The sequence below is a fragment of the Mesoplodon bidens genome (genome assembly GCF_964165515.1).
Source record: "Mesoplodon bidens genome assembly, chromosome: 7".
Classification (NCBI taxonomy): domain Eukaryota; kingdom Metazoa; phylum Chordata; class Mammalia; order Artiodactyla; family Ziphiidae; genus Mesoplodon; species Mesoplodon bidens.
Window position 1 is genome coordinate 114,592,867 of NC_138164.1, and position 27,007 is coordinate 114,619,873.

At 47.9% G+C, this 27,007-nt stretch overlaps 1 protein-coding gene across 1 annotated transcript in view; it reads right to left on the reverse strand.

The window, feature by feature from the left end:
* Window positions 1-27,007, reverse strand: part of KCNQ1 (potassium voltage-gated channel subfamily Q member 1) — a 350,679-nt gene that overhangs the window by 180,152 nt on the left and 143,520 nt on the right. Inside the window, exon 11 of the mRNA XM_081239644.1 lies at window positions 6,296-6,416. Coding sequence (XP_081095770.1) covers window positions 6,296-6,416 — 121 coding nt within the window. The remainder of the gene's footprint in view (window positions 1-6,295; window positions 6,417-27,007) is intronic.

Consider the following 27,007-nt stretch of genomic DNA (forward strand, 5'->3'; position numbering starts at 1 on the left):
GCCTTGGAAATTGTCCACGTGGCCATCCAAGGAGAATGGATAAACAAAGTGTAGGCCATTCACACAGCGGGGTGCCAGCCGGCAAGGAAAGAGGGAGGCGCTGCTCTCTTCAGCCAGACGGCGGGGCTCCCAGGGACTCGGACAAACGGGCGCGTGCACTGCGTGAGTCTCTCGATAGAAAGTTCAAAAACGAACAAAGCTGAGTCCTGTTGCTAGAAGCCAGGACACTGGTTACCCGTGGGCATCAGTGACAGGAAAAGGGAGCCTAGGGGGTTCCTGGAGGTTCTGCTGCCTCAGCTCGGGGCTGGTTACGTGAGTCCCGGGGGTGAAAACGCATAAAGCAGTACACTTGAGATCTGTGTACTCATCTGTGTGTACTTCATCCTTCAACTAAAAAGTCGAAAACCATGTCCTATATACAAGGCCAATCCTTTCTAAACTTGAGAGATGGACAACCCAGGCCTGCAGAGGGGCTGGGGCTGCCCCCAAGCACCCTCCACCCCTGGCTCAGGGGACACACAGCTCAGGCTTCCTGATCAGGCTGCCTTGGGACTCAGTCTCCCCTTCTGGGTTCAAGCAGAGCCCAAGAGGGAGCTGCGTGGGACTCCCCGACGGTGGCAAATGTCTCCACATCAACACCAGTGTGATCTGTGCAGTCATTTTCCCCAGCCACTCCTAGGGTGTGGACGTTCTCTCCTCCAGTGGTACTCTAACCCTGACCCTAACCCTAACCCTAACCCGGTCCACGCTAGCCTTGATGAGGACCTGCACCACGGAGACTGCTGAGCGGGGCCTGAGAGCGCCTGGGCTGGGGGTTATGGATGGCTTCTGAGGAAGCAAGGAGCCTCCCCGCTTTCCTCTGGGCCTCCCACCCAGACAGCGGGCCCACTCCCCAGAGCAGCAGCCCCAGGAGACTGGCTGCATCCTCCTCACATGCTCAGATGGAGGAAGTGAGGCTCCCAGAGGTTAGGGGGCCTCCGGGGGCCAGCCCGCAGCTGGGCTGGTGCAGGCTGGGAGCCAGATTGAGGGCATCCGATTCCCAGTCCCGTCTCTTTCCCACTGAGCCACTCCGCCTCGCTTTTAATTTAATTAGGAGAACATTTAATCCCCCCGTGCATTTCAGAGACGGGTTTGCGCCTGGCCGGAGCTGTGAGGCTCTGACCGGGAGCCTGTGACTCATGTAGCTTCGCACAGCCCTCCCGGGCGGGCTCCCACGGGGCTTCCTTGGCACCTTGTGCAGACAGAGGTGGTCTGGAGCTCCGAAGAAGACAGGACACTGGTCTGGAAAGACAAACTAGCCTCATCTGTTCCTGGCAAGCCCCCTCCTTTATCCCCCTGGACACTGGCCCCAGAAAGGCCTCTCCGTCCTTTCCCACCAAAGTTTGCAGGGTGAGAAACAGAGCGAGGGGCTTGGGTGTTCGCAGAGGTGCAGTGCCTGGCGCCTCCAGGGTCCATGGGTGTGGGCTGCAGTGGGCCCTGGGTGTCTCTGAAATGTCCCAAGCAAACCTAGTCCCATCAATAGCGCTAGTACCCCTGGTCCATGGAGCTGAGTGCAGGACCAAGCCTTGTGACATTTGCCCCCGTTTCCAGAAGGCATGGGGCTGGCCCTGGCCTCGCTGACAAATGCAGATTTCAGGAGACATTAGCAGTGATGTGGATGAAAGCCAGGCCACAGCGGCCTTGCTGGAAAAGAGAAACTTGAACGTTTTGGCGTGAGATTCTGCAGGGTCCAGGAGAAAGTTGAAGACATGGAAATTCTAATTAACGCACACAGGGCTGGTTTTGCTCAAGGATCTCCAGGCTGTCATGTTGCAGGAGGCCTGCAAGTATATGCTCGCTGGGTGTGTGAGCGTGCTTGCTCACGGTCACCTGGTGGGTGACCTGTAGCGCCCCAGCCTTGGCCTCGCCTTCCCTGTGCCTTCCTTTCCTAGAAGGCCCCTGGCCTTCCCTGTGCCTGTCCTGGTGTACAGGGTGCTAACCGAAATCTTCCCCCTGCAGAGCAGGACAAGAGTGGTGGCTTGTTGAAAAGGGCTGAATCTCGCCCAACCGAGATGCCATGACGAAAGAGGTGGGGGCGCCAGGGACCAACTCTCCTAGAGGGACCCTTCAGGGAAACCACAGGCTGCTGTGCTCACCGAGGGTCTGGCCACTTGAACCAACTGTCTTGGGTGTCCATATGCAACCAGTGGGGCAGATGTGGATGCCAGGCCAGTGCTGGCTGACTGCAGCTGTGGGGAGGACTCCATAGGAATGGCCGCAGCCTCCCAAGGCTGCGGAGAGAAAGGGTACCCAGGCCACGCCCACACACAGCCCTGGAGCTCAGAGCCACAGGTCCTGATGCTGAGGCCAGTTCTGACCCAGCTGCCCCTGGCCCTACATGCCAGCACCCATGCTGAGGCGCCCACAGCCCTGCTTCATCTCCTCCTCGGGAGGTGCTGGCTGGGGGCCCCTGTCTGCCTTGGGGTGGGAGCCATAGTCCTGGAGCTCCCTCCAGCCTGGGGCTTGAGGGGGTGCCAGATAGGGAGAGGCCCAGGGGAGCCGCACATCGCTTGCTCCCCAGGATCTGAGAATCTTGGGAGACAGGTACCCATAAAAGAGTCCCAGGCCCCATACTAGGGCTCAGGGAGCTGGTAGAGGGCCTCAGGGGCTGGAGGAGGACGCGGCTGCCTGGCCTGTGGACGTCCTGGGCCTCCTTGGGAGGAGGATGACTTGAGAGAACCTTGGAAAGATGAGTAGGAATCTCATGGCTGCAGAGGAGTGCCAAGGCTGTTCCAGATGGGACACCGTGTGCAAGGCACGGGGATGCACACAGGGGTGGCCCTCCCCTCAGTGGGCAGGAGCCTAGGAGCTCACCCCAGCTCCTCCTGGGGTGCGGGCTCCGCTGCGCCCCACGCTCCCAGATGCTTTGTCTCCTGCCTCACACTTGCTCCTTGGAAGCCCTGTGGCAAGACTGCGGCGAGTTGGGGGGGTGGTGCTCAAATGCAGACGAGCTGCCTTCTGGCCCTGCAGGACCTGGAAGACTCTTCCTGAAAGCTGTGGGTGAGACTGGCCCGGCCACCCAGATTCGTGTGAGGGCCCTGGAGCTGCCCAGGGGCTTGCCTGTGGGGCTGGGGCTGGAGTGCCCAAAGCTAGCTACTGTGTCTCCCCAGCCCACTGCACCCTGGGCCCTGCTCGCTGGCAGCCCCCTCGGTTGCACCAGGCTGGCTTGCTGACCCCCAGTCCCCTGACCCCTCGCTCCACCGATGGCCAACAGGCCCCGGAAAGAGGAGCTTCGCCCAGCCCCAGGGACCTTCCCGTAATCAAGGCTGCAGTGACCTCACCTCCCTGGGGCCCGGCGGGCGGGGAGAGCTTGAGATGGAAACAAAATGTGTCTTTATTTATGCTTTTAATTTGAATCCTGGAACTGGCCCAACATGGTAATACATTTAACATCAGTAAAATGCTGAAGAAAAATGGATCTGTTTTTCAGTAACTGCCTCCCACCCACTCTGCCCGCTGTGAGACCCCCGCGCACACCCCCCATCCCTTACACACACCAGAGCGTGCGCCCCTCTCTTCCCCGCATGGAGTCCGTGGGGCTGAGCTGCCCGCAGGAGCCAAGACGGGTCCCCGAGCGGCTGGAGCCGAGTTTAATTAGGGGCATCAATCACCAGGCGGGCCGTGCGGGAGGCAAAGGAATGTGGCCCCAGCATGGGCACCGAGGCCTGGCCATCCTCCTCCCCGCCTTGCCCTGACGGCAGTCACAGCCCTAAGTAAACATGGTGCCCATCGGTGCCGCCACCTTCCCCAGCCATGGTGGGGTGGGGCCTCTACCCAGCCTGTAGCCCTGGGGGCGCCTAGGTCTGAGGCCCCACCATCTCCTTCACTGCGCCTGCATCCCCCCTTCCCCACCTGGGCTCCCCTGAGCAGAACTCTGACTCCGGAGGACGTGGGCATGCAGATCCCTTGCCGTCTCAACCTCGACTCTGCCTTGACCAGCCCACAGTGCCTGGAGGTGGCCTTTCGACTACAGCCTCAGTCTTTTCACTCCCAGCCTTCACTGTAGACCCCTCATCCTAGCACCACACCCAGGCTCCTTCCCACCTTCCCAGCTGTCTCATCTCCAGGGTCTGTACTGGGAAAGGCATTCACAGGTTCTGGGGCGAGGACTCTACTGGGTGAGGACTGCCTAGGTCCAACCGGCGCTGGAGGGTCCATTCCTGCTACAACCAGCGGGCCACGCCATGGGACTGGTGGACCCAGAAGGCCCGCCACAGGCTCTCTGGTTGGTGATGCCCCAGGCCCACAGCAAGCAGAGAGCTTGGGGCCTCTGTCTTGGAGGAGAGAAGACAAGAAATAGCCAGGCTCCTCTGACGATGCAGCTACACTGGCTTGAGTTCCCTCCTGGGGCTCCCTGGGCAGGTGGGCGGCCTCTAGCCTTGGGAAACTTGGTGCACGCAGATGCTAACACACATGGACCTCGCTTCAAAAGGGGGGACTGTGCAAGGCAGCTGTGAGCTTGGCTTTGGGCCACCTCGGTCCCCAGTCTCACCACCCTCACCCTGGGCCTCTCTGCAGGGGCCTGGCAGGGCCCGGGGAGCTGGTGAAGACTGACTGCCCCGTTGGATGGATGGTGGGCGATAGCCCTGTCCACCCGGGGGGCAACTCCTTGCGTGTGCATTCTGGGGGCCAGGCCACAGCTGAGAGAACAAAGAAGAGTGAGCTCTGACAGGAAGAGAGCGGCCAGGAGGACAGGAAGGGGCAGGCTGAGCGGCATGGTGAGGCCTCGGTAGTATCCACCCACGGGAGGGTCATGGTTCCCAGCAGGCTCTTGGCCTTCCTCACTCTGAGCAGGCACTGCCACCTGTGTTGCAGACACCAGCCACAAAACTGCAACTTTTACCACTTTGGGGTCCTTTGTGCCCCAGGTTCGGTACAGGCCTCAGCCAGAGTGGTAAGCTGGCATTCTGCCTTGGGACGCTGACCGGCACCTGCCCATCCCACCTGGCACCCGCTACTGCTCACGCCTCTGCCCTTGCCCATTTATCAAGTGAGCCTATCAGGTCATCTCCAGGATGGGCCCAGAGGTCAGAGCCACATTCCCAGGGGTGGCCTGGGAGCTTGCTCCGGTGCCGAGTCCACGAGGATGAAGAACCCTGCTTCACAGTGACCTGGGTGGCTCCCAGCGCGCCTGAGAATGCTTTCTGTGCACACCCTGCTATCGATGGGGCGCTGTCAACCTCCCTGTGAGCCTGGGGGCCTGGAAGGATGGTAGGCCATCCTGTCTGATCATGGTACCACCTTGAGACAGTCCTACCCTCCTCTCACTCTGGCTCCCCGACTCTTGTCAGTCCTCTGGTTACAGAGCAGCCAGGAGGCCCTGCAGTTTGGGTCCCGATTCCTCAGTCATCTGCAAGGCAAAGGCCACATCTGGCCGGCAGCAAAGGCAGCCAGCCTGGGGCCTCACTTCCAGAGAGATGCACACGGTTCAGGACAACCTCAAGACCCTTAGTCCGGAGAGCCGAAACACGCTTCAGTGACCCCGCAGAGAGAAGGAAGGAAGGCCAGCAAGTGACTCGCAGAAGGGCTGAGAGCGCCGCTCACACATCCCAACACACAAAGACTTCTCTAGGGGAATCCCCAGCGGGGCAGTGGCCAGCATGGGCCTGAGTGTCCCACTGACCCCGCCACAGGCTGTCACCGCTGGGTGCCCTAGCCGGGAGCACTGAGTCACGTCGGAGGGGAATCACACCACGGCCGGGCCCCAGGGATTGGCCTGGCGATACCGCGACGGTGGGGGAGGACGGGCATGCGTCCCAGGCCAGCTGTGCCTCAGGGGCAGGCCAACTGGAAGGCGTGAAAAATCAGCCATTTCCTCCACCTGAAGGAGCCCCTGAGGACAGCAGCGGCAACTGGCAGACAGCAGTCGGCATCTGCCCCGTGGCTTTGGCCAGGGTTCCACCAGGGAAATGCGAAAAACAAAGTCGTCTCTTTTTTGGGGGGCAGGGGAGGGGGCTAGGGGAGAGAAAAACAATCTTCTCAGACGCTCAAAGCACGAAAACAAGTGGAAAATGATCAGTCTGGTTTTCCATAAGTCAAAACAAGAGGATCATGTTCCCAGACTCGGCGGGAAATGCCCTTGCTCTCCTCCCTGCCTGGTGCCCGGGCACTGAGGCCAGCCCCTGGTGGTCGGTGGCCCCAGGTTGCTGAGGGCAGGCAGCGAGTGGTGGGCACTGGGTGAATAGACCTGAGCCCTGGTCCAGCGCTGAGCCCCACGCCCTTCTAGCTCATCACCCCTGGGTGAGCGGACACTCACTGCGACACGTGGGTGATGGGTGCCAGCAGAGTCTCCCCTTCCAGGTCCAGGTCCTCGGCAAAGCTGTTGGTTCTCATGAAATGGGCCGTGCTCACTTCCAGCAGTGTGGGGCTCTTTTTCACTGTGGGGAAAGATGCGGGACAGCACGTCAGGCTTCCATGGAAGGCTTGATGGCAGAGGGGGCCCAGGGTTGCTCAGAGCTGAGATGTTCACCCCAAGCTGCTACCCTGGCTGTGGGGTGGACCTGTGCCCCTGGAGCCTTCCCACAAACGGGTAAGATATCTACTCGCAGGGCTGGGTGAGGAGTGGAGATGGTGTATGAAGCCTCAGCACAGAGGACTGGCAGGGGGGTCACGATGGCCCCCATGTGCCTGAGGCCACAATGGTCAAGGAGCAATTGAGAGCCGATGACACCTCCTCAGAGTGGGGACTGTGCCTGGGCTGAGCTCAGGTGTCTGGGCCTCTCCCCAGGTTCACAGCAGACGTTCAGGTCAAGAATAGAACATAGCTGACAAGCACAGGTCTGGTAAGACACTGACTCTCATCACCATGCTGTCACTGTCGTGTTGCTGGATGGCTTTTGATGCATCAGTGAAGACCCAGGGTGGTAGGGTTCCTGCTCACAGAGTGTCACAAGCCGGGGAGGAAGGGGCAGCCACAGAGCTCCTGGCCCCTTGCATCCACTACCCGCACCCTGAGGGAGGCACAGGAACCACCCCAACGGCTGGTGTTAGCATTCAGATTCTTGGGCCCACCCGCAGTGATTGGATGCTAGTGCTCAGGGCTGACTAAGAATAATTACCAGCCCCCTGATTTTCAATCTGGACCTTTTTTATTTTTCCATTTAAAGTCTTTATTGTAAAATAACGAATTACTTGTAAAAAGGGACACGACTCAAAGATTCATGAAGGCCTTTCTCCCCCGAGGTCATTAGCGTTAACCACCAACTAGATTCCTAGCTCATCCCTCTGCTCATCAGAGCAGCTGACACCTGGTGGGACTTGCATTTATACACACGTGACGGCTCTGTTCTTGTCACTTTGTTCCTGTCACTGCAACATGCCCATCTCATTTTTCTACAGGTATTTAGACATGGATCTAAGTCTTATTTTAGTAGTTGCGTAACAGTCTGTAGCTTAGATCTACCACAATTAACTCAACCATTCCATGTGTGATGGACATTCGGTTCCATTAGCTTTAAGCCACTACTTTATGACAATGATAATGCACCCATCCATCTTTATGAAAACCTGACATATTGAGGCAGGTGAGAGGGTGTTTCCTTGGTAAGTTGAATAGGTGTTGCTGGATTGTTTTCCCAAGAAGTCATATCAATTAGCCTCCAGCAGTCGTGTGTGCGCATTCCACCTTCTCCACATCCATGCCCGCACTGGCCTTTGGCAGCCTTTGCTGGGCCCGTCAAATGTAGATGAAGATGGGCATGGTGCTTTTCCTTCTATGCTGGATGCCCATTGTGGCTCGGAGGCTATTTGGTTTTCCTCTTGTGGAATTATCTGTTCATATCCTTTGCTCACTTCTGTTCGTCAATTTGTAGGACTTTTTTTTCTATGCTAGAGATAACTAACCCTTTGCATATGAGGCACAAGTATCTTCCCCAGTCTATCTTTGGTGTTTTTACCTTAATTATGGTTGTTTTATCACAGAAAGTTTTTTATGATTTTGAAGCGATACCTATCTTTTGCTTTTTGAAAAAGAAACGATTCCCCACCCCAAAGTAGTACAACCATCTTCTAAATACAAATGTATGAGTGTGTGTAAATTTTAATACATTTAGCACTTACACCTCACATTGTAGGAGATCATCAACAATCAGAAAATGAAAATGTAAAGGTATTGTATGCAGTCTTACTGAAAAAACTAAAATGAAACACAAACTATAAAATCTCTTCAAGAAGACATAGGAGCAAGTCTCTGGATTTGGCACTGAGTGTTGAAGTATGATACCAAAAGCTCTGTGAGCAGAAAAAAAATGAAAAACTGGACTTTATCAAAATTAAAAGCATTTGCTCTGTAAAAGACACTGCTAAGGGAATGAAAAGACAAGTCATAGACTTGGAGAAAATGTTTACATGTCACTTCTCTGGTCAAGGACTTTTATCCAGAATATGTAAGGAACTGTGGCAACTTGACAAGAAAGCTAAAAACCCAGTTTTAAAAATGGATTACTAATAAGCTCATGAAAAGATGCTCAATTCAATCAATACGAGTAGTTGTTAGGGAAATGCAAATTAAATCCACAATGAGCTACCATTATACCCATGTTAGAATGACTAAAATTTTTAAATGGTGTCAGTTTTGGATATTTGGCAAAGAATAAGGTTAGAGCCTTACTTTTCACTTTACATTAAGAAAAGAGAAATCGAAGCCTGACAATGCCATATGCTCATGAAGATGCAGAGCAACTAGAACTTTCACATGTTGCTGGTGGGAATGCAAAATGGTGCAGCCATGTTGGAAGAGGGTTTGGTGGTTTCTCATAAAGTCAAACATACATTTATCTTGTGACCCATTGGTCCCTGTCCCAGTTATTTACCCAAGTGAACTGAAAATTTACATTCAGAAAAACCTGTACATAAATGTGTATAGCAATTTTGCTTACAGATGCCAAAACCTGGAAACAACTAAGATGCACTTCAGTAGGTGAATGGATAAACTGTGGTACATCCATACAATGGAATTCCATCCAGCAATCAAAGAAATGAACTAGTGGTTCACGCATGCAACGACATAGATGAATCGCAAATGCATTTTGCTAAGCAGTGAAAGAAGCCAGATGCAAAAGGCTACATATTATATGATTCCATTTATATGACATTCTGGAAAAGGCAAAACTACAGGGACATAAAACAGATCAATGGCTGCTAGTGTTTAGAGGAGGGGGAATACTTGACTTCAAAAGAGTTGCACAATGGAATTTTTAGGGCTATGGAACTTCTCTGTATGATGTTGTGTTGGTAGGTACATGACTCCAGGCATTTGTCAAAACCCATAGAACTGTACATCTCCAAGAGTAAATTTTACTATATGCAACCCCCTCTCCCCGCCAAAATAAGTCTGTTGGAGGATCCAGGATGGAAAGCATACTGTCACGAGTGAATTCTGTATTACGAATGCATAACATAGCACTAAAAGGAGAGGGGAAGAAGCAGCTGGCCTATGAAGTCTTGGGAAACAATCTTTTGATTGGATATGTTTAAAGTAAAAAAAAAATGTCATAAACACAGTATTCTAGTTGGTAAGTTTGTTTCTCATAGGGGTACTACAGGTACACTTGAGTTAAATAAGTAAATAATTATAGATAATGGGAGCCAGGATTCTCAATGTCAGAAAAAAAGTAACAGAGTTGGGGGGTGGTGAATTTCTGTGGTCAGAAATATCAGTATGAACTTACATTTAGTTTAACATAGACACAAATAAATACAGATATACGTGTACACTTGGGTTATTCACATACATACATTTCCTAGCTCTGTCCACTGAGAGGCCCTAGAAGCAGTGACCAACTGTGGAGCAATGAGCACCTAGTGCCCAGATCCTGGTTTCTAAATCCCATTCTCCAATAAAAGGAACCAGGGCTGTCCAATAGAATGGTGATTCTAGGGCGAGGGCAGTGGAAACATAAGCCTGAAGTATTGTCTAGTGTTAGAAAGGAAAGAAATGCTCAAAAATAAATAAATGAAAAGGATGAGGGCATATCAAACGGACACAGGAACTAACCCAAAAGAACTCTCAATCCAGTGACCAAAGCTAGAACAATTTGAGCAACAAAATAAATAATATTAAAAATATTATACAGAATCCTATCAAACATTTAGAGAAGAGCTAACACCCATCCTTCTCAAACTCTTCCAAAATATAGCAGAGGAACACTCCCAAACTCATTCTACGAGGCCACCATCACCCTGATACCAAAACCAGGCAAGGATGTCACAAAGAAAGAAAACTACAGGCCAATATCACTGATGAACATAGATGCAAAAATCCTCAACAAAACACTAGCAAACAGAATCCAACAGCACATTAAAAGGATCATATACCATGATCAAGTAGGGTTTATCCCAGGAATGCAAGGATTCTTCAATATATGCAAATCAATCAATGTGATATAAACCATATTAACAAAGGAGAAAAACCATATGATCATCTCAATAGATGAAAAAACTTCTGACAAAAGTCCACACCCATTTATGACAAAAACCCTCCAGAAAGTAGGCACAGAGGGAACTTACCTCAACATAATAAGGGCCATATATGACAAACCCACAGCCAACATCGTTCGCAGTGGTGAAAAACTGAAACCATTTCCACTAAGATCAGGAACAAGACCAGGTTGCCCACTCTCACCACTATTCAACATAGTTTTGGAAGATTTAGCCACAGTAGTCAGAGAAGAAAAGGAAATAAAAGGAATCCAAGTCGGAAAAGAACTAAAACTGTCACTGTTTGCAGATGACATGATACTATACATAGAGAATCCTAAAGATGCTACCAGGAAACTACTAGACCTAATCAATGAATCTGGTCAAGTAGCAGGATACAAATTAATGCACAGAAATCTCTTGCATTCCTATACACTATGATGAAAAATCTGAAAGAGAAATTAAGGAAACACTCCCATTTACCACTGCAACAGAAAGAATAAAATACCTAGGAATAAACCTACCAAGGAGACAAAAGACCTGTATGCAGAAAACTATAAGACGATGAAAGAAATTAAGGATGATAAAAACAGATGGAGAGATATTCCATGTTCTTGGATTGGAAGAATCAACATTGTGAAAATGACTATACTACCCAAAGCAATCTACAGATTCAATGCAATCCCTATCAAACTACCAATGGCATTTTCCACAGAACTAGAACAAAAAAATTCACAATTTGTATGGAAACACAAAAGACCCCGAATAGCCAAAGCAATCTTGAGAAAAAGGAAAACAGAGCTGGAGGAATCAGGCTCCCTGACTTCAGACTATACTACAAAGCTACAGTAATCAAGACAGTATGGTACTGGCACAAAAACAGAAATACAGATCAATGGAACAGGAGAGAAAGCCTAGAGATAAACCCATGCACCTACGGTCACCTTGTTTTTGATAAAGGAGGCAAGAATATACAATGGAGAAAAGACAGCCTCTTCAGTAAGTGGTGCTGGGAAAACTGGACAGCTACATGTAAAAGAATGAAATTAGAACACTCCCTAACACCATACACAAAGTAAACTCAAAATGGATTAAAGACCTAAATGTAAGGCCAGACACTATAAAACTCTCAGAGGAAAACATAGGCAGAACACTCCATGGCATAAATCACAGCAAGATCCTTTTTGACCCACCTCCTGGAGAAATGGAAATAAAACCAAAAATAAACAAATGGGACCTAATGAAACTTAAAAGCTTCTGCACAGCAAAGGAAACCATAAACAAGACAAAAAGACAACCCTCAGAATGGGAGAAAATATTTGCAAACAAAGCAACTGACAAAGAATTAATCTCCAAAATATACAAGCAGCTCATGCAGCAAAATATCAAAAAAACAAACAATCCAATCCAAAAATGAGCAGAAGACCTAAATAGACATTTCCCCAAAGAAGATATACAGATTGCCAACAAACACATGAAAGGATGCTCAACATCACTGATCATTAGAGAAATACAAATCAAAACTACAATGAGGTATCACCTCACACCAGTCAGAATGGCCATCATCAAAAAATCTACAAACGATAAATGCTGGAGAGGGTGTGGAGAAAAGGGAACCCTCTTGCACTGGTGGTGGGAATGTAAATTGATACAGCCACTATGGAGAACAGTATGGAGGTTCCTTAAAAAACTAAAAACAGAACCACCATATGACCCACCAATCCCACTACTGGGCATGTACCCTGAGAAAACCATAATTCAATAAGAGTCATGTACCACAATGTTCATTGCAGCTCTATTCACAATAGCCAGGACATGGAAGCAACCTAAGTGTCCATCAACAGATGAATGGATAAAGAAGATGTGGCACATATATACAATGGAATATTACACAGGCATAAAAAGAAACGAAATTGAGCTATTTGTAGTGAGGTGAATGGACCTAGAGACTGTCATACAGAGTGAAGTAAGAAAGAGAAAAACAAATACCGTATGGTAACACATATATATGGAATCTAAAAAAAAAAAAAAAAGGTTCTGAAGAACGTAGGAGCAGGACAGGAATAAAGACACAGATGCAGAGAATGGACTTGAGGACACGGGGAGGGGGAAGGGTAAACTGGGATGCAGTGAGAGAGAGGCATGGACATATACACACTACCAAATGTAAAATAGCTAGCTAGTGGGAAGCAGCCTCATGGCACAGGGAGATCAGCTCGGTGCTTTGTGACCACCTAGAGGGGTAGGATAGGGAGTGTGGGAGGGAGACGCAAGAGGGAGGGGATATGGGGATATATGTGTATGTATAGCTGATTCACTTTGTTATAAAGCAGAAACTGACACACCACTGTGAAGCTATTATACTCCAAAGAAGATGTTAAAAAAAAAAAAGACTTCAACAGGAAAAGAAAAAGAATATTACACAAAATAATAGTATTAGAGTATAGCTCAAAAAAAATATTCCTGAGTCCATACTGATATAGATCAACAGATAATTGGAAGAGAGGGATAAATCTTCCTTATAGAAGAATTCCAGATAATAAATGTAGAAAGACTGAGGGAAATAACCACCATTAGAACACCACAGTGATATCTGCTACAGGCAAGATCCAGGGATGAATGCTAAAATTAGTAGGTGAAACTTTAAGGAGAAACTTCAAAGTATCTCCTCTCAAATATTTATTCACTGCTGTGGTGGTTTTAACATACGTTCACCAATGCTTTGATATTCTCTCATGCAGGAGGTAGACCGTAACAACCCTCCCCTTGGGTGTGGGCAGGACTTGCTGACCCCCTTCTCATGACTAGACTGTGGAAAGGGAAAAATACTAAATAAGGCTGGCTGACACCACCTTAACCAAGTGGGTCAAGGTTAACACTACCAGTGACAAACCATGTTGATGTCATGTACCCTGATATGGTGCAATGAGAAAAGCACCTCACTTCTGTGGCATTCTTCCCCCCAAACCCATAACACCAGTCTAATCCTGAGAAAATAGTGACAAACCCAAACCGAGGGACACTGACGCCTGACTAGTATTCCTCAGAAGTGTCAAGGTTGGGGCTTCCCTGGTGGCGCAGTTGTTGGGAGTCCGCCTGCCACTGCAGGGGACACGGGTTAGTGCCCCGGTCCAGGAGGATCCCACATGCTGCAGAGCGGCTGGGCCCGTGAGCCATGGCCGCTGAGCCTGCACGTCCGGAGCCTGTGCTCCGTAACAGGAGAGTCCACAACAGTGAGAGGCCCGCGTGCCGAAAAAAAAAAAAAAGTGTCAAGGTCATGAGGAACAAGGAGGGACCAAGATTTGCCTCCATGGATCAGAGGAGACTAAGCCGACCTGACTAAATGCAATGATGGATCCTCGGACAGAAAAAGGACATTAGTAGTTAAACTGGGAAAATCCAGATAAATTAACTAAACTGTAGCTTAACTACTAGTGCTGCTGAATGTTAATTTCTTAGTTTTGATAACTGTACCATGTTTATATAAGATGCTAACATTAGGGGAAGCTGGTGAGAGTACAAAAAAAAGCTGTACTAGTTTTGTCTCTTCTGTAAAAAAAAAAAAAAAAAAAAAAAAAAAGAAGCCTGTATACAGTAGTACAAAAAATTTTTAGTACGTAATTAAGGACATACAAGAACTCTAAGGAGAAATTATAAAACCTTAACAAGCAACATTCAAGAAGACATAAATAATGGAGAAATAGCTTTTGTTCCATTGACTAGAAGACTCAATAGTGAAAAGATTCTCCCCAAATCTTAATAAAAATCCCACGGTTTCTGTGTTGGAACCTTGGCAAGCTGATTCTAAAATTGCTCTGGAAGTGCAAAAAGCCAAGAATCAACAAAATTCTTGAACAGCAACAAGGTAGGAGAACTTGCTCTACCAGACATCGGTACCTCTTACAAAGTAGTAGTCATTAAGGTGGTGTGGTGCTAATGCAGAAAGAGACAAACAGCCCAAGGGGGCAGGGTTGACTGTCCAGAAGTAGCCCCCACACATCTAGATGCTTGCTGTGTATAAGAGGTGGCCTGCACATAGTGGGAGGAGGAAGTTCAGGGGTAGCTGGCTGTCCACATGGGACGAAGGTTGACCTGGACCCTTACCTCACACCATACATCAACATTTCATTCTTGGCATTCCAGGCAATTGAAGACTAATGAAGAGAAGTAAAACCATAAAGCCTTTCTAACTGAATCTAAAAGAATATATTCATGACCTCAGGGTTTGGAAGGATTTTCTAAAATGTAAGCAGTAACCGTAAAGGAAAAGAGTGATTAATTTAACTACATTAAAACTGAGTCCTAATCATCAAACAACACGTTTAAGAGTAAAAAGACAACCACAGAAGAAGAGTATCCACAAACTATAAAGAATTCCTACATATCAATAAGACAGATGTTAGCAACTTAATGAAAAATGGGGCAACAGACAAACAAGCACATCGCGAAAGAGGAATCCAAATGGCCGATGAACATGTGGAAAGGTGTTGTGCCTGAGTAGCAATCACAGAGATGTAAATAAACTCAGGGAGCTCACAGCCCATGGGGGCGAGGGCAGGCTTCCAGCAGGAAACCGCACAGACATTACTTAGTCACACCCTGGAGAAGGGCTCCGAGTGAAGGGCTGTTTGCCCGTGACATTCTCGGAGAGCACAGGAAAGTGACGGGTAAGTCTTGAAGAATGCGTGTGCGTTCAAAGGCTCTCAGGTCTGGGACCTGGCGGGAACATTTACAGCCCCCATTTTAGAGATTCGGGGCTGAGATTCAAGTACCCTGGGTTATATTATTCAGTCGTCAAGTGACAGAGCTAGAACTTCATCCAGGATTCAAATGTTCTTTCAAAAAAAAAAAAGGAAAGGAAAAACGAGCACAAATACATATTTCTACGTCTGCATCACTTGTATACAGAAGGAAGGAACAGCAGAGCAGTGGCTGGAAAGTGGGACTGCTTTCCAAACATCCGAGATGACAAGTGCCATCTCCAAAGACCCAGGGCCAAGGGTGAGCCACCTGACCCCTGACAAAGGCCCAGCCCTGGTGTTTTAGGAAATTAAAGTGTGCACATCAGTTGACTGCTGGGAGCAGGTGGGGCCTGCACCTGCCAGAAAAGAATGTGTGATGTTTGGTTTAATCCTGAGAACAGCACAGAGGGTCCCCGCAGCAAGGGGCAAAGAGAGGGGCTCCACAGGTTGGTTTTCCAATTCAACAGGAATGGCACTGCTTTGCCCAGCTTCTGTGTCAGAGACTGTGGGGTATGCCTCCTCCACTGCAGGCAGGCAGCAATCAAGGCTGCACACCCTCCCCGTTACCCACCTGCAGTCACAGCCTGGGTCAGGCCCCTGCAAGAAGGTACAGGGAGTGTGGCAGGGGCTGGGGGTAGACGTGAATCCTTGGCAGACACAGTGGCACGCTGCCCCTTCAGGCAAAGCTCTGTGCTAAGTGCTGTGTCCCAAGAGACCTGGCTTGTCATCCCCAACTTCAAGGAGACGGAGATGGGTGTTTTACAAAGACGTGAAAAAACCCACAGCCCTCGCCTCACAACTGCAGAGCGGGCCGAGCCCATGGTGGACTCATCAGGGCAACTCATCTGGACACCCAGGCCCCGAGGAGGGCACCGGAGCTACACTAGGTGAGCCATCTGGAGTGCCAGACCTTGGGAAAAAGAGCACTGCATCCTGGCGACAATGAAGTCACACTTTCATAAGACAATCCCAGTTGTCAATGCTTTAATTCCTTGGCTGCCTTTGCCTTGTCAAGGCCAGAATCTGGGCCTAAGTTTTCAGGGCAGAACAAAACAATTTTGTTTTCTAGGAAAATGGGAGGTCTGGGATGGCGAACGCAGCCTCTGGCGTGGCGACTACCACAGCTGGCGACACCGGCTGCCAAGTCTCACCCTCTCTCCAGAGAACAGGAACCAAACAGCGCAGCATTTTTCCTTCCAGCCAGTGGCCCTGCTTAATAGGGTGATTTGAAAATACGGGCACAGAAAAAAGACTGGAAGGAAATTGATCAAAATATTAACTGTTTGTCTTTAGGTGAAGAGACTGGATGATTTTCATTTCCTTCCTTATTGTGTTCTATCTTGGATGGTACTTTGTCAAGTCAGGAAACAATGTTTTGTGGAAGTGTCCCATATCTGTGCCTTGCTCCATCCCACGGTCCTGCACATCTCATCCTGGAGTGACATCAGAGTATGTCGGAGCATCCTTTGTCTTTCCACCTGGCCTGGAACTGCTCACGTGCCTGAACAGAGCCCTCTCCTACCACAAACGTCCCCAAAACCTGCTCCCAGGAGTACCTTGGTCTCACTTCTTTTGACTTTCCATCCAGCCCCTGCCCCCTGCTTGTTCCGGTCCCTCACGTTCACAGCAAGTGCAGCTTATCCCCAACACTGGGACACACTTTGGCTTCCACAAGATGCGTGAAGGGAATTCCCATTTCCCCATTTTCTGCTTCAGTCATGACCTCATTTCATTTTCACAGCAACTCTGTGGGATGGCAGCTTTGATTCCCACTTCTAGACAAGCAAACAGGTTCAAAAGGCTAAAACTCATGCTCCGGGTCACACAGACTAGGCCAGGACTTCAGAACCAAGTCAAACTTGCTGTAGGGCCCCAGCCCATCCCCACTGCCCTCTGCCCCCAGGAGAGTCCCCCTGGTGTCTGGGTCCTCACGTAGCCCTCCCGCTGGGGACTGATTAGAATCCTGCCTAATCTCCCAGGTGCAACCCAGATCCTTCGCAAAGCTTTCCAAGGCTCTAGAGGTTGTCCCCTCCTCTGGCTGGGTGCAGGGCTCATGTGTGCCTGGACCGCAGGGCTGTGCATGTTCCTAGGCACAGGGACCTCGCCTCCCACCTCCTCCGTATCCCTCCAGGGCCTGGCACAGGCGTGCTCCCCAAGCCAGCTCTCTCCACAGGGATGAACAGAAGCTGCCCCTTCAAAGCCGCCCCAAGTCAAAGCCCCTTCCCACCCACCTGCCTCGCCCCCACCCCCCAAATCCACCCCCTCTTGGCGGATTTGCCAAAGCCCTGCAGATCCTGCACTGTGAACGAGAACCCCCTCCCCAGGGCATCCGGACAGCTGCAGCCAGACCCTGCGTGACATTGCTGAGCCTCAGCCCCAGGTCTGTGCCAGCTGCCCATGCCCGGCTCACAGACCACGAGCCAGCACTGCCGCGTCGCCACCTGTGTCTCCACTCAGAGGCGAGAAGTAAGGGACACGGATAGAAAGTGTAAAAGCCATTCCCACAACAGCTGCCAGGAACAGGGCAAAGAGTGGAGTGGAAATGCATATTCACAGCTGGCACCCAGTTCCGCTTAGGAAAATACCTTGCTTGAGTGGACACCTGTTGTTTTTGCCTATCCAGCAGCTAGGCCTGGCTTCTGGGAACAGCTTCTTGAATCTTCCTTGGGGGGCTTCTCTTTCCCTACTCCCAAGGCTGCAGGGTTCAGGTACTCACTAGCCATCCCCAGAGAGGGCCTGTGGCCCAGGCCTTGGCCTTCAGAGGCACAAAGGCAGGTCTGAGGATGGCTGATTCCCCTGCTGGGACCAATGAGAGCCTGGCCCCAGACTCTGGCAAATATGATGGGGAAAGAGATGGCCTCTTTCTGCTGGGTTTGCTAAGCTGGTGGCTGCCTGAGGACACAGCCATCCCAGGGGCAATGGGGAGAGGGAGGGGGAGCAGAAGAGGGAACAAGGCGGGTGGGCGGAGAGCACAAAAGGGGGAGAGTGAGAGCAAGCAAACGGGATCATCCCAGCCCCGGGGTCCAGCTGTGTCTGAAACAGCTGGGTCCAGTTGTGTGAGCCAAAAAATGTCCCTTTTGTGCTTCAGCTAGATTGAGTTGGGGTTCCATCATTTGTTACCAAGAGAATCTTCAAGAATGTGTGTGACAAACTTGGGGGTGAGGCATGAGCCCAAGGGGATGGGTCTGAGGATTCAGAGTCACACAGGAGCTGAGTTACTCTCACGTCCCGCACGGTGCCTTGGGGGGGGGGGTACAAGACAAAAGGGGAGGAAGCTACCTCTGTAACGGCCCAGGGAGCTCTCAGAAAGTGGCTGCCTGAAGCTGGAGGCTGGCTCTCTACTGCTGTGACGCTGCTGTAAGGTTGCTGAAAGCAAACTGTGGAACGTGCTGGGTCTCACATCCAGTCAAGGGCATGCAGCGTGGATTGGACATGAGCACGACGGTGATATGGACAGAGTCAAAGGTGACCTTGGGAATCCTGACCAACCCTGGGGAGGACGCTGGGCTTTCTACACTCCCAGAGATGAGGGCACCGAGGACCCCTGCCCCCAGCGCTGCCCCTCACCACAGGGCTCACAGGCCTCGGCACACACAAGTCTGAGAGGGAACGGAAATGGTTCTGCGGGACCAAGGGCGGGGTCCAAAGAGCGGGGGCGCTGAGGAGGACAGGCAGCAACAGAGCCAGGACAGGGTCAACCCCGAGTGAGCACAGGAAACGGAAGGGGAGCAACGCAGCCACCCACACAACTCGGTCGACCCTCCGGGGTCTCCATGCTCCGGGAAGTCACCGTCCAGGTTTCCTAAGACACAGTTCCAGGGGACGGTTCCCGGCAGCAAGAGCAGCCCTGGGAAACGTTAATATACAATGGAATCTGGGTTAAGCACTGTCTTCTCCAAGAGTTGAGCTCACAGGACATTCCCAAGAAACCTCTGGAGAGGTGGGGAGGAAAGTTTCTGGAGGTCTTTGGATGAAGAAAACAACAAAAAAAAATGGCCTTGATTTTCAAGGCAAAATTACAGAGGAAGAAAAAAATGTTTTTAATCTAATTAAGAGCGATCTTTTCACCTTCATCACAACACCGCGGAAATGTGCCAGTTCTTAACTTCACACAATAATCAAAGCAATTAGTGAGGGAGAAGCCTTGGAAACCGGTGCAGATGTTCTCAGAATGTTTAATGGGGAAATGAGTTGCAGGCCTCGTTCTCAGCATCCGGCTCCAGGCCCTGGCTACCAAATCCAGACATCTGCTTGGGCCCCACCCCCAGGCCCCGAGGGCGCGGGCTTGAGAAACACAGGTCCCTTCCCAGGCCGCCTCCCAGCCAGGCCAGATCCGGGGCTGAGAGGCTCCCCATGGCTCCCCAAGCCGGAGCCTGGACACAGTCAGAGCCACCCCAGAGCTGGGGGCGGGGGGAGGCTTAACATCAAAATTATGTTAACAACTGATGTCAAAAATAATCAGCTCAGCCTGGCTCCCCCACCCGGTCCCTGCTGGCTGCAGGAGCACACCGGGAGGCAAGGAGAGGGCAAGGGGCCCTGCAGGGGACTCTCAGCTCTGACACCACCCCCACCGAGTTTGCGCAAACACCACTTCAGGGAGAGACATGGTGGCCTCTGTCTGGTGTGGCCGCGGAGTCCCCACTCCAATGCTGCTGGCCTCCTAGTGGGTTGAACATGAGGAAATTTCCAATAATCAGAAAAAACGTGGAGAAACGAGGACGGCGCCTACTGAGGAAGCAGCGTTTTGCAGAGAGCAGAGGACCACATGGCTGGTGTTAACTGGCTGTGGGAGACCCGAGACCCCAGCTGGGTCAGACAGCTTAGCAAATCTCGGAGACCCTGCCGTATGGCAGGCATCAGGGACACAGAGGTAAAGAACACATGATCCCTGTTCTCAAGGACACAGAGGCAGCACAGGGGCCCCACCCATGTACCCTCAGCACTCACGTTCCATAAGCACCAAAGGCTTCTTAATGCAATCCTGCCAGATGCTTTCCCGAGCGCTATCTCTGACCTCGGGGGCCTGCTGAGCCACACACAGGGCAGGCCAAAAGTGACGCAGAACGAACCCCCTGAGAGGCAGCTCTCGGCAGTGAGAGATAAACACCCTAAGCTCCTTGAGCAGCTGGTGGAACAACTCTGAGGAGTGTTCTCTGCAGCTTCCCAGCTGCCCACCATAGAGCTCTCCCTCAACAAGCGACTTGCAACACGGATTCCCAGGGTGGGCTCAAGATCCAGGGAAATTGACCCACGACCGTGCGACGGGAAGCTGCTGGCGCGCTTTCAGTAGGAGAGCAGCAAGGTCTACTCTAAAGAACTCCCCTGGGCTGCCGTGTGGAGAACGGAGGAGAGGAGGCAGGAGCGGAAGCAGATCGGTGAGGAGGGGAGGGGAACAACCCAGGCAGAGAAGTGGAAGCAGCTCTGACCAGGGAGGTGGCTGCAGAGAAGGCAGGAGCGGGCAAAGTCCAGAAAGTTGACAAGGCCTGCTGATGGATTAGACATAGGCGCTTAGAAAAAGGCATAATTTTAAAAGGTTTCCAGGCAGTTTAGGGAACAACAGCGTGTCGCTCCCCTTTCCTCTGGTTCCAAATCTCCATCCTTGTCCTCCCCCGCAAAGCATAAAACCAACAAGGAGTGCAAATAAAACCATACACAACCCATGCCTTTAGCAGCACTAGGAAACAGAGTACTGTGGCCTTCAAATTACCTGTGAATGGAGAAATGAACCAAAGTCCAACAGCACTATAGCCACCTGCCCATCACTGCAGGCCTCTAGATGAAAAGTCAGGAGATGAGGCTTAAAATGCCCAGTCCAAACACATTAGGAAAGCGAGGGACCTCAGCAAAAATGGAGGAGTTGGTACCTCTGAGGAGCCTTCCGTTCACAGAAACGTTGAGAAATGAAGTAAAATACGTCAGAGTCAACTTTGTCAAAACTCTAGAAAGCAGTCAGAGGTTTATGGCACCCAAGTGAACACCCAACCGTGAAACAGGCAATCTAAAAAGGATAGGGAAGCTCTGTGGCATTTCTACTTGTCTTTGCAACACCCCGTCCCCCACTCACTAGCAGTCTTGAAGATGGCTGCCCACACTCCCAGTATGGGACCCTGATCCCTCGTTCTGGAGGGAGTAGGGCAGATCTTGTGCTCATACGATGTGTCTGTTCTGTACTGTCTGGAGGCTGCCTGAAGGTGATTGCCCTTGCTTCCTCTACAAGGGAACTCTCAAATGAAAATGGTGGACATTCCTTGAAAACACTGTAAGGCAGCCAAACAAATCACAGCCACCTGGGGAAAAGATTACCGTTAAGGCACACAATAGAGCACTGAAAGCCTGGGAGGAAAAGCTGGGGAAAGAGTGTCTTTGAGAAATCAGGCCATTCTAAGGCACCTGTGTAACACTGAAAACTTGAGAAAGTCAAGAGCATGCCCAGGGCAGGATGCATGCTCAGAAAAGTCCTGAGAACACATTAAGCTTTCACTTCTGACTGATCTCTGTGCCCACCTCAAACAGGAAGTGAAGGCGGAGGCAGAGTTGTAAACAGCCTGGCCAAATCTTGAAGGATTGCCCCAGCACATAGCTAAGCTGCAAAGGCCGGGAGAGTTCTTTCACTTTTTTCCTTCCTCTCCCTCTCTCTGACTCCTGGCACTCGAGGAAGTCTCTGTCAAAACACCAGCTGAACACAAGCGGAACAGTGGCTTTAGAAACCACACATGGCAAAGAATACAGATGTCAAAAAAATAGAAGTCACTAAACAGTTACAGCTCATAGCAAGAAAAAAAAAATCCTGAGAAGGGGAAAGAATCTACTGTCTAGGGTTACTATATATAATATCCAAAATAGCCAGTTTTCAACCAAAAATTATGAAATATGTGAAGAAACAAGAAAGTATGGCTCATTCACAGAAGAAATTAACAGAAACCATCTCTGAGGAAGTACAGACACTGAGCTTACTAGATAAAGAGTTTAAATCAACTTTCTTAAATATGTTCAAAGAAATGAAGGAACTCGTAGACAAAGAACTAAAGGAATGATGTATGAATGAATAGAGAATGTCAATAAAGAGAAATTATAAAAAGGAATTAAATTCTGGAAAAGCATAACAATTGATGTGAAACACTTACTAGAGGGTTTCATTAGCATATTTGAGCTGAAGAAAAATCAGGGAACTTGAAGATAGGTCAATCTATATTATCCAGTCTGAGGAGCGGAAGGAAAACTGAACAGACCCTCTGGGACCTGTGGCATATCATCAAGCATAACAACATATCCATAATGGGAATCCCAGAAGGAGAGGTGAGACAGGGAGGGGAAGGAAGAATATTTGAAGAAATAATAGCTAACTTCTCAAATTCGATGGAAGACATGAATCTAAACCTCCAAGAAGCTCAGTGAACTCCAAGAAACAAATCATAATCGAACTGTTGAAAGATAACGACAGAATTGTGAAAGGAGTGAGAGAAGTGCCTCATCACATACAGGGGTAGTCGGTAAGATTAACAGCAGATTTCTCATTAGAAAGCATGGAGGCCAGAAGGGAATGGGATAAAATTTTTAAAGTGCTTAAAGAGGAAAACAAATATCAAAAACTGAGTTAAGAATTTTTTTAAAAGATTTTTTTTTGATGTGGACCATTTTTAAAGTCTTTACTGAATTTGTTACAATACTGCTTCTGTTTTGGTTTTATGGCCACGAGGCATGTGGGATCTTAGCTCCCCGACCAGGGATCGAACCCACACCCCCTGCATTGGAAGGCGAAGTCTTAACCACTGGACTACCAGGGAAGTCCCGAGTTAAGAATTTTATATCTAGCAAAATTATTTCAACAGTGAAGGAGAAATTAATATGTTCTGAGATAAACAAATGCTAAGGGAGTTCCTTGCTAGTCGACTTGCCCTACAAAAAGTGGTAAAGAGAGTCCTTTAGGCTGAAATGAAAGGACACTAGAAAGTAACTCAAACCCATACAAAGAAGTAAAGAATTCCAGAAAAGGTAACCACATAGGTAAACATAGAAGCCAGTGTTATCATATCCTTAGTTTATAATTCTTCTTTATTTCTTATATGACTTAAAAGACAAATACATAAAACAATATCTATACATCTATGTTATTGGGAATACAATGTATAAAGGTATAATTTCTGACAATAACAACATGAGGGGGATGGAACTGTATAGGAGTTGACTTTTTGTACTGAGGAAGAAAGTCAGTTCATCAAGATGTAACAATTATAAACGTGTACACATCAAACAACAGAGCCCCAAAGTACATGAAACAAACATTGACAGAACTGGAGGGAGAAATAGACAGTTCTACAATGATAGCTGGAGACGTCAATGCCTAACACTCAATAACAGATAGAACAACCAGACAGAAGATCAGTAAAGAAATAGAAGACTTGAACAACACTATGAACCAAGGAGACCTAACAAACTTATGTAGAACACTCCACCCAATGACAGCAGAATACATTCTTCTCAAGTGCACATGGAATATTCTCCAGGATAGATCACATGTTAGGCTTCAAAGCAGTCTCAGTAAAATTTAAAAAATTAAAATCATACCAAGTATCTTCTCTAACCAAAATGGAGTGTGGCTAGAAATCAATAATAGAAGGAAAACTAGAAAATTAACAAATATGTGAAAATTAAACAACACACTCGTTAAAAACTAATGAGTCAAAGAAGACATCACAAGGGAAATTAGAAAATATTTTGAGATGAATAAAAATGAAAACACAACATACCAAAGCCTATGGGATGCAATGAAAGCAGTGCTCAAGGAGAAAAATATAGCTATGAATTCCTACATACAGAAAGAAGAAAGAATTTCAATAACCTAACTTTACAGCCTAAGGAACTATAAAAAGAAAAGTAAACTAAACCCAAAGTTAGCAGAAAGAAGAAAATAATAAATGTGAGAGTGGAAAATGAATAGAAAAACAAGAGTCAACTAAACAAAAAGTTGGTTATTCTTGAAAAGATCAACAAAGTTCACAAATGCTTAGCTAGAATGACTAAGAAGAAACAAGAGAAGATGCAAATAAAAACATAAACGAAAGTGGGGACATTACAAGTGACCTTACAGAAATAAAAAGAATTATAAGAGAATACTATGAACAACTGTACTCCAAAAAATTAGATAAGCAAGATGAAATGAACAAAATCTTAGCAACACATGAACTACAAAACTGACTCAAGAAGAAACAGAAATTCTGAACTGACTTATAACAAGTAAAAAGTATGAATCACGGGGCTTCCCTAGTGGCACAGTGGTTGAGAGTCTGCCAGCCGATGCAGGGGACACAGGTTCATGCCCCAGTCCAGGAAGATCCCACATGCTGCAGAGTGGCTAGGCCCGTGAGCCATGGCCACTGAGCCTGCGCGTCCAGAGCCTGTGCTGCACAAGGGGAGAGGCCACAACAGTGAGAGGCCCGCGTACCACACACACACACAAAAAGTATGAATCCCTCAGTAATCAAAGATCTCGTAGTAAAGAGAAGTCTAGGACCTGAGGGCTTCACTGGTGAATGATACCAAACATGTAAAGAAGAATTAACACCAGTCCCTCAAACTCTAACAAAAAAACAGAAGGGAGGGAACACTGCAACATATTCTATGAGATGAATATTACTCTGATACCAAAATCACACAAATACACCACAAGAAAGCTAGATACCAATATCCCTTATAGATGCAAAAACAAACAAACAAAAAACCCAGAGGAAAATACTAGTAAACCAAATCCAGCAGCATATTAGAAGAATTATATACCATGAGTAAGTGGGATTTATCTCAGGAATGGGAGGGTGGTTCAACATAAGAAAAATCAAAGTAATACATCAGAGTAATAGAATTATCTCAGTTGACACAGAAAAAGCATTTGACAAAATCCAACAACCTTTCAAGATAAAAATTCTCACAAAATCAGGAAAAGAAGGGATCTTTCTCAACATGATAAAGAGCATTTACGAAAAACCTGTAACTAACATAATAATGGTGAAAAGACTAAAAACTTTTCCCCTAAAACCAGGAACCAAAGGATGCCCATTTTTACCACTGCTTTTCAACAGTGTACTAGAAGTTTTAGCCATAGCAATTAGGCAAAAAATAAATAAAAAGCATCCAAATTGGAAAGGAAGAAGTAAAATTATTTTTATTCACAGATATGATCCTACATAGAAAATCCCAAAGAATCCACAAAAGAAAAAAAGAAACCCAACTTACTAGAACTAATAAACAAATTCAGAAAACTTGCAGGACATGTGGTCAACACACAGAAATCATTGGTGTATCTATACACCAGCAATGAACAATTCGAGAAGGAAATTTTAAAAATATTCCATTTACATTAGCATCAGGAAGAGTAAAGTACCTAGGAATAAATTTAACAAAGAGGTGAAAGACTTCTATGCCAAATACTTACTACAAAACTAATAGAAATTAAAGACCTAAATAAATAGAACAACATCCTATGTTCATGGATTGGAAAACTTAATACTGTGAAGATGGCAATGTTATCCAGTGATCCACAGACTGAATGCAATCCCTATCAAAATTCTAATGGTCTTTTTTGCAGAAAGGAAAAAATTGATCCTAAAATGTTTATGGAGGGTAAGGGGCCTAGTATAGCTTAAAAATTATTGAAAAAGAACAAACTCAGAAGACTCACACTTCCCAATTTCAAAACATACACAGGGCTATATTAATCAAAATAATGTGGTACTGGCATATGGGTAGACATTTAGCCCAATGGAATAAAATAGAGAACCTAGAAATAAAACCTCATATATAGTCAACTGATATTCAGTAAAGGATACCAATTCCATTTGATGGTAAAAGAACAGTCTCTTCAACAAATGGTGCTGGGACAACTGGACACAGGAAGAAGAATGAAGTTGGACACATACCCCATACCATATAAAAATTATCTCAAAATGGATCAGCCACCTAAATATAAAAGCTAAAACCACACACTCCCTAGAAGAAAACACAGAGGTAAATCTTTACGACCTTGGATTATGTGCTAAATGCCACTGAATTGTTTGACTTTAAAATGATTAATTATGTTATGTGGATTTCACCTCATTAAGGAAAAATAGGGGCCACAGAAGACTTCAAAGAAGCACAGACACAGTTACCCCCAGGAAAACAAAGTCCAACATTAGGTGTCAAAATGGAGAATGCAGGACAGAAATAGGCAGTTCATAGCAACAGCAACAAGGAAGGGCTTTGAAGTGACTGGTTAGAAGTGGCAGTCTCAGAGAATCACGTCTTGGGGAGGCTCAGGTAAATAGAGAAGTGGCATGACCATGAAAGTAAAGAAGGAAATAAGAGCGAGAAGTGAAAGAGACTCCTGCAGGAATTAAAGAAAAGCAAGACATGGAAGTTACCTCACACACATACCCCAGGACAGCAGTATCTGGAAATGCAACTGCCTAAAAGAGGACAAGCCTGAAAGAAGATGGCATTTTTGAACTAGGAACTCTGACCACTAAGTACATGGGAATATAAGTAAGCATTCATATAATACTACTGTGAGAAAAAAAAATCAGAAAATGAGAATAAAAACTTTTCTGCTTATAAAAGTCTCCTCCAAAATCTAACCATAAAGCTGAAGAAGACTATAAATAACATTCCCAACCAAAATAAATATTTTCAACATTTGGGATATGAAAACATACCTGAATCAGTAATAAGATCACTTAAAAACAGAAATGGATAAAAATAAATAAAAATAAGAAATGACAAGAGGTGACTGAACTAAAGATAGAAATAGATGAAAAGCATGAAAACAGCTAAGATAATTA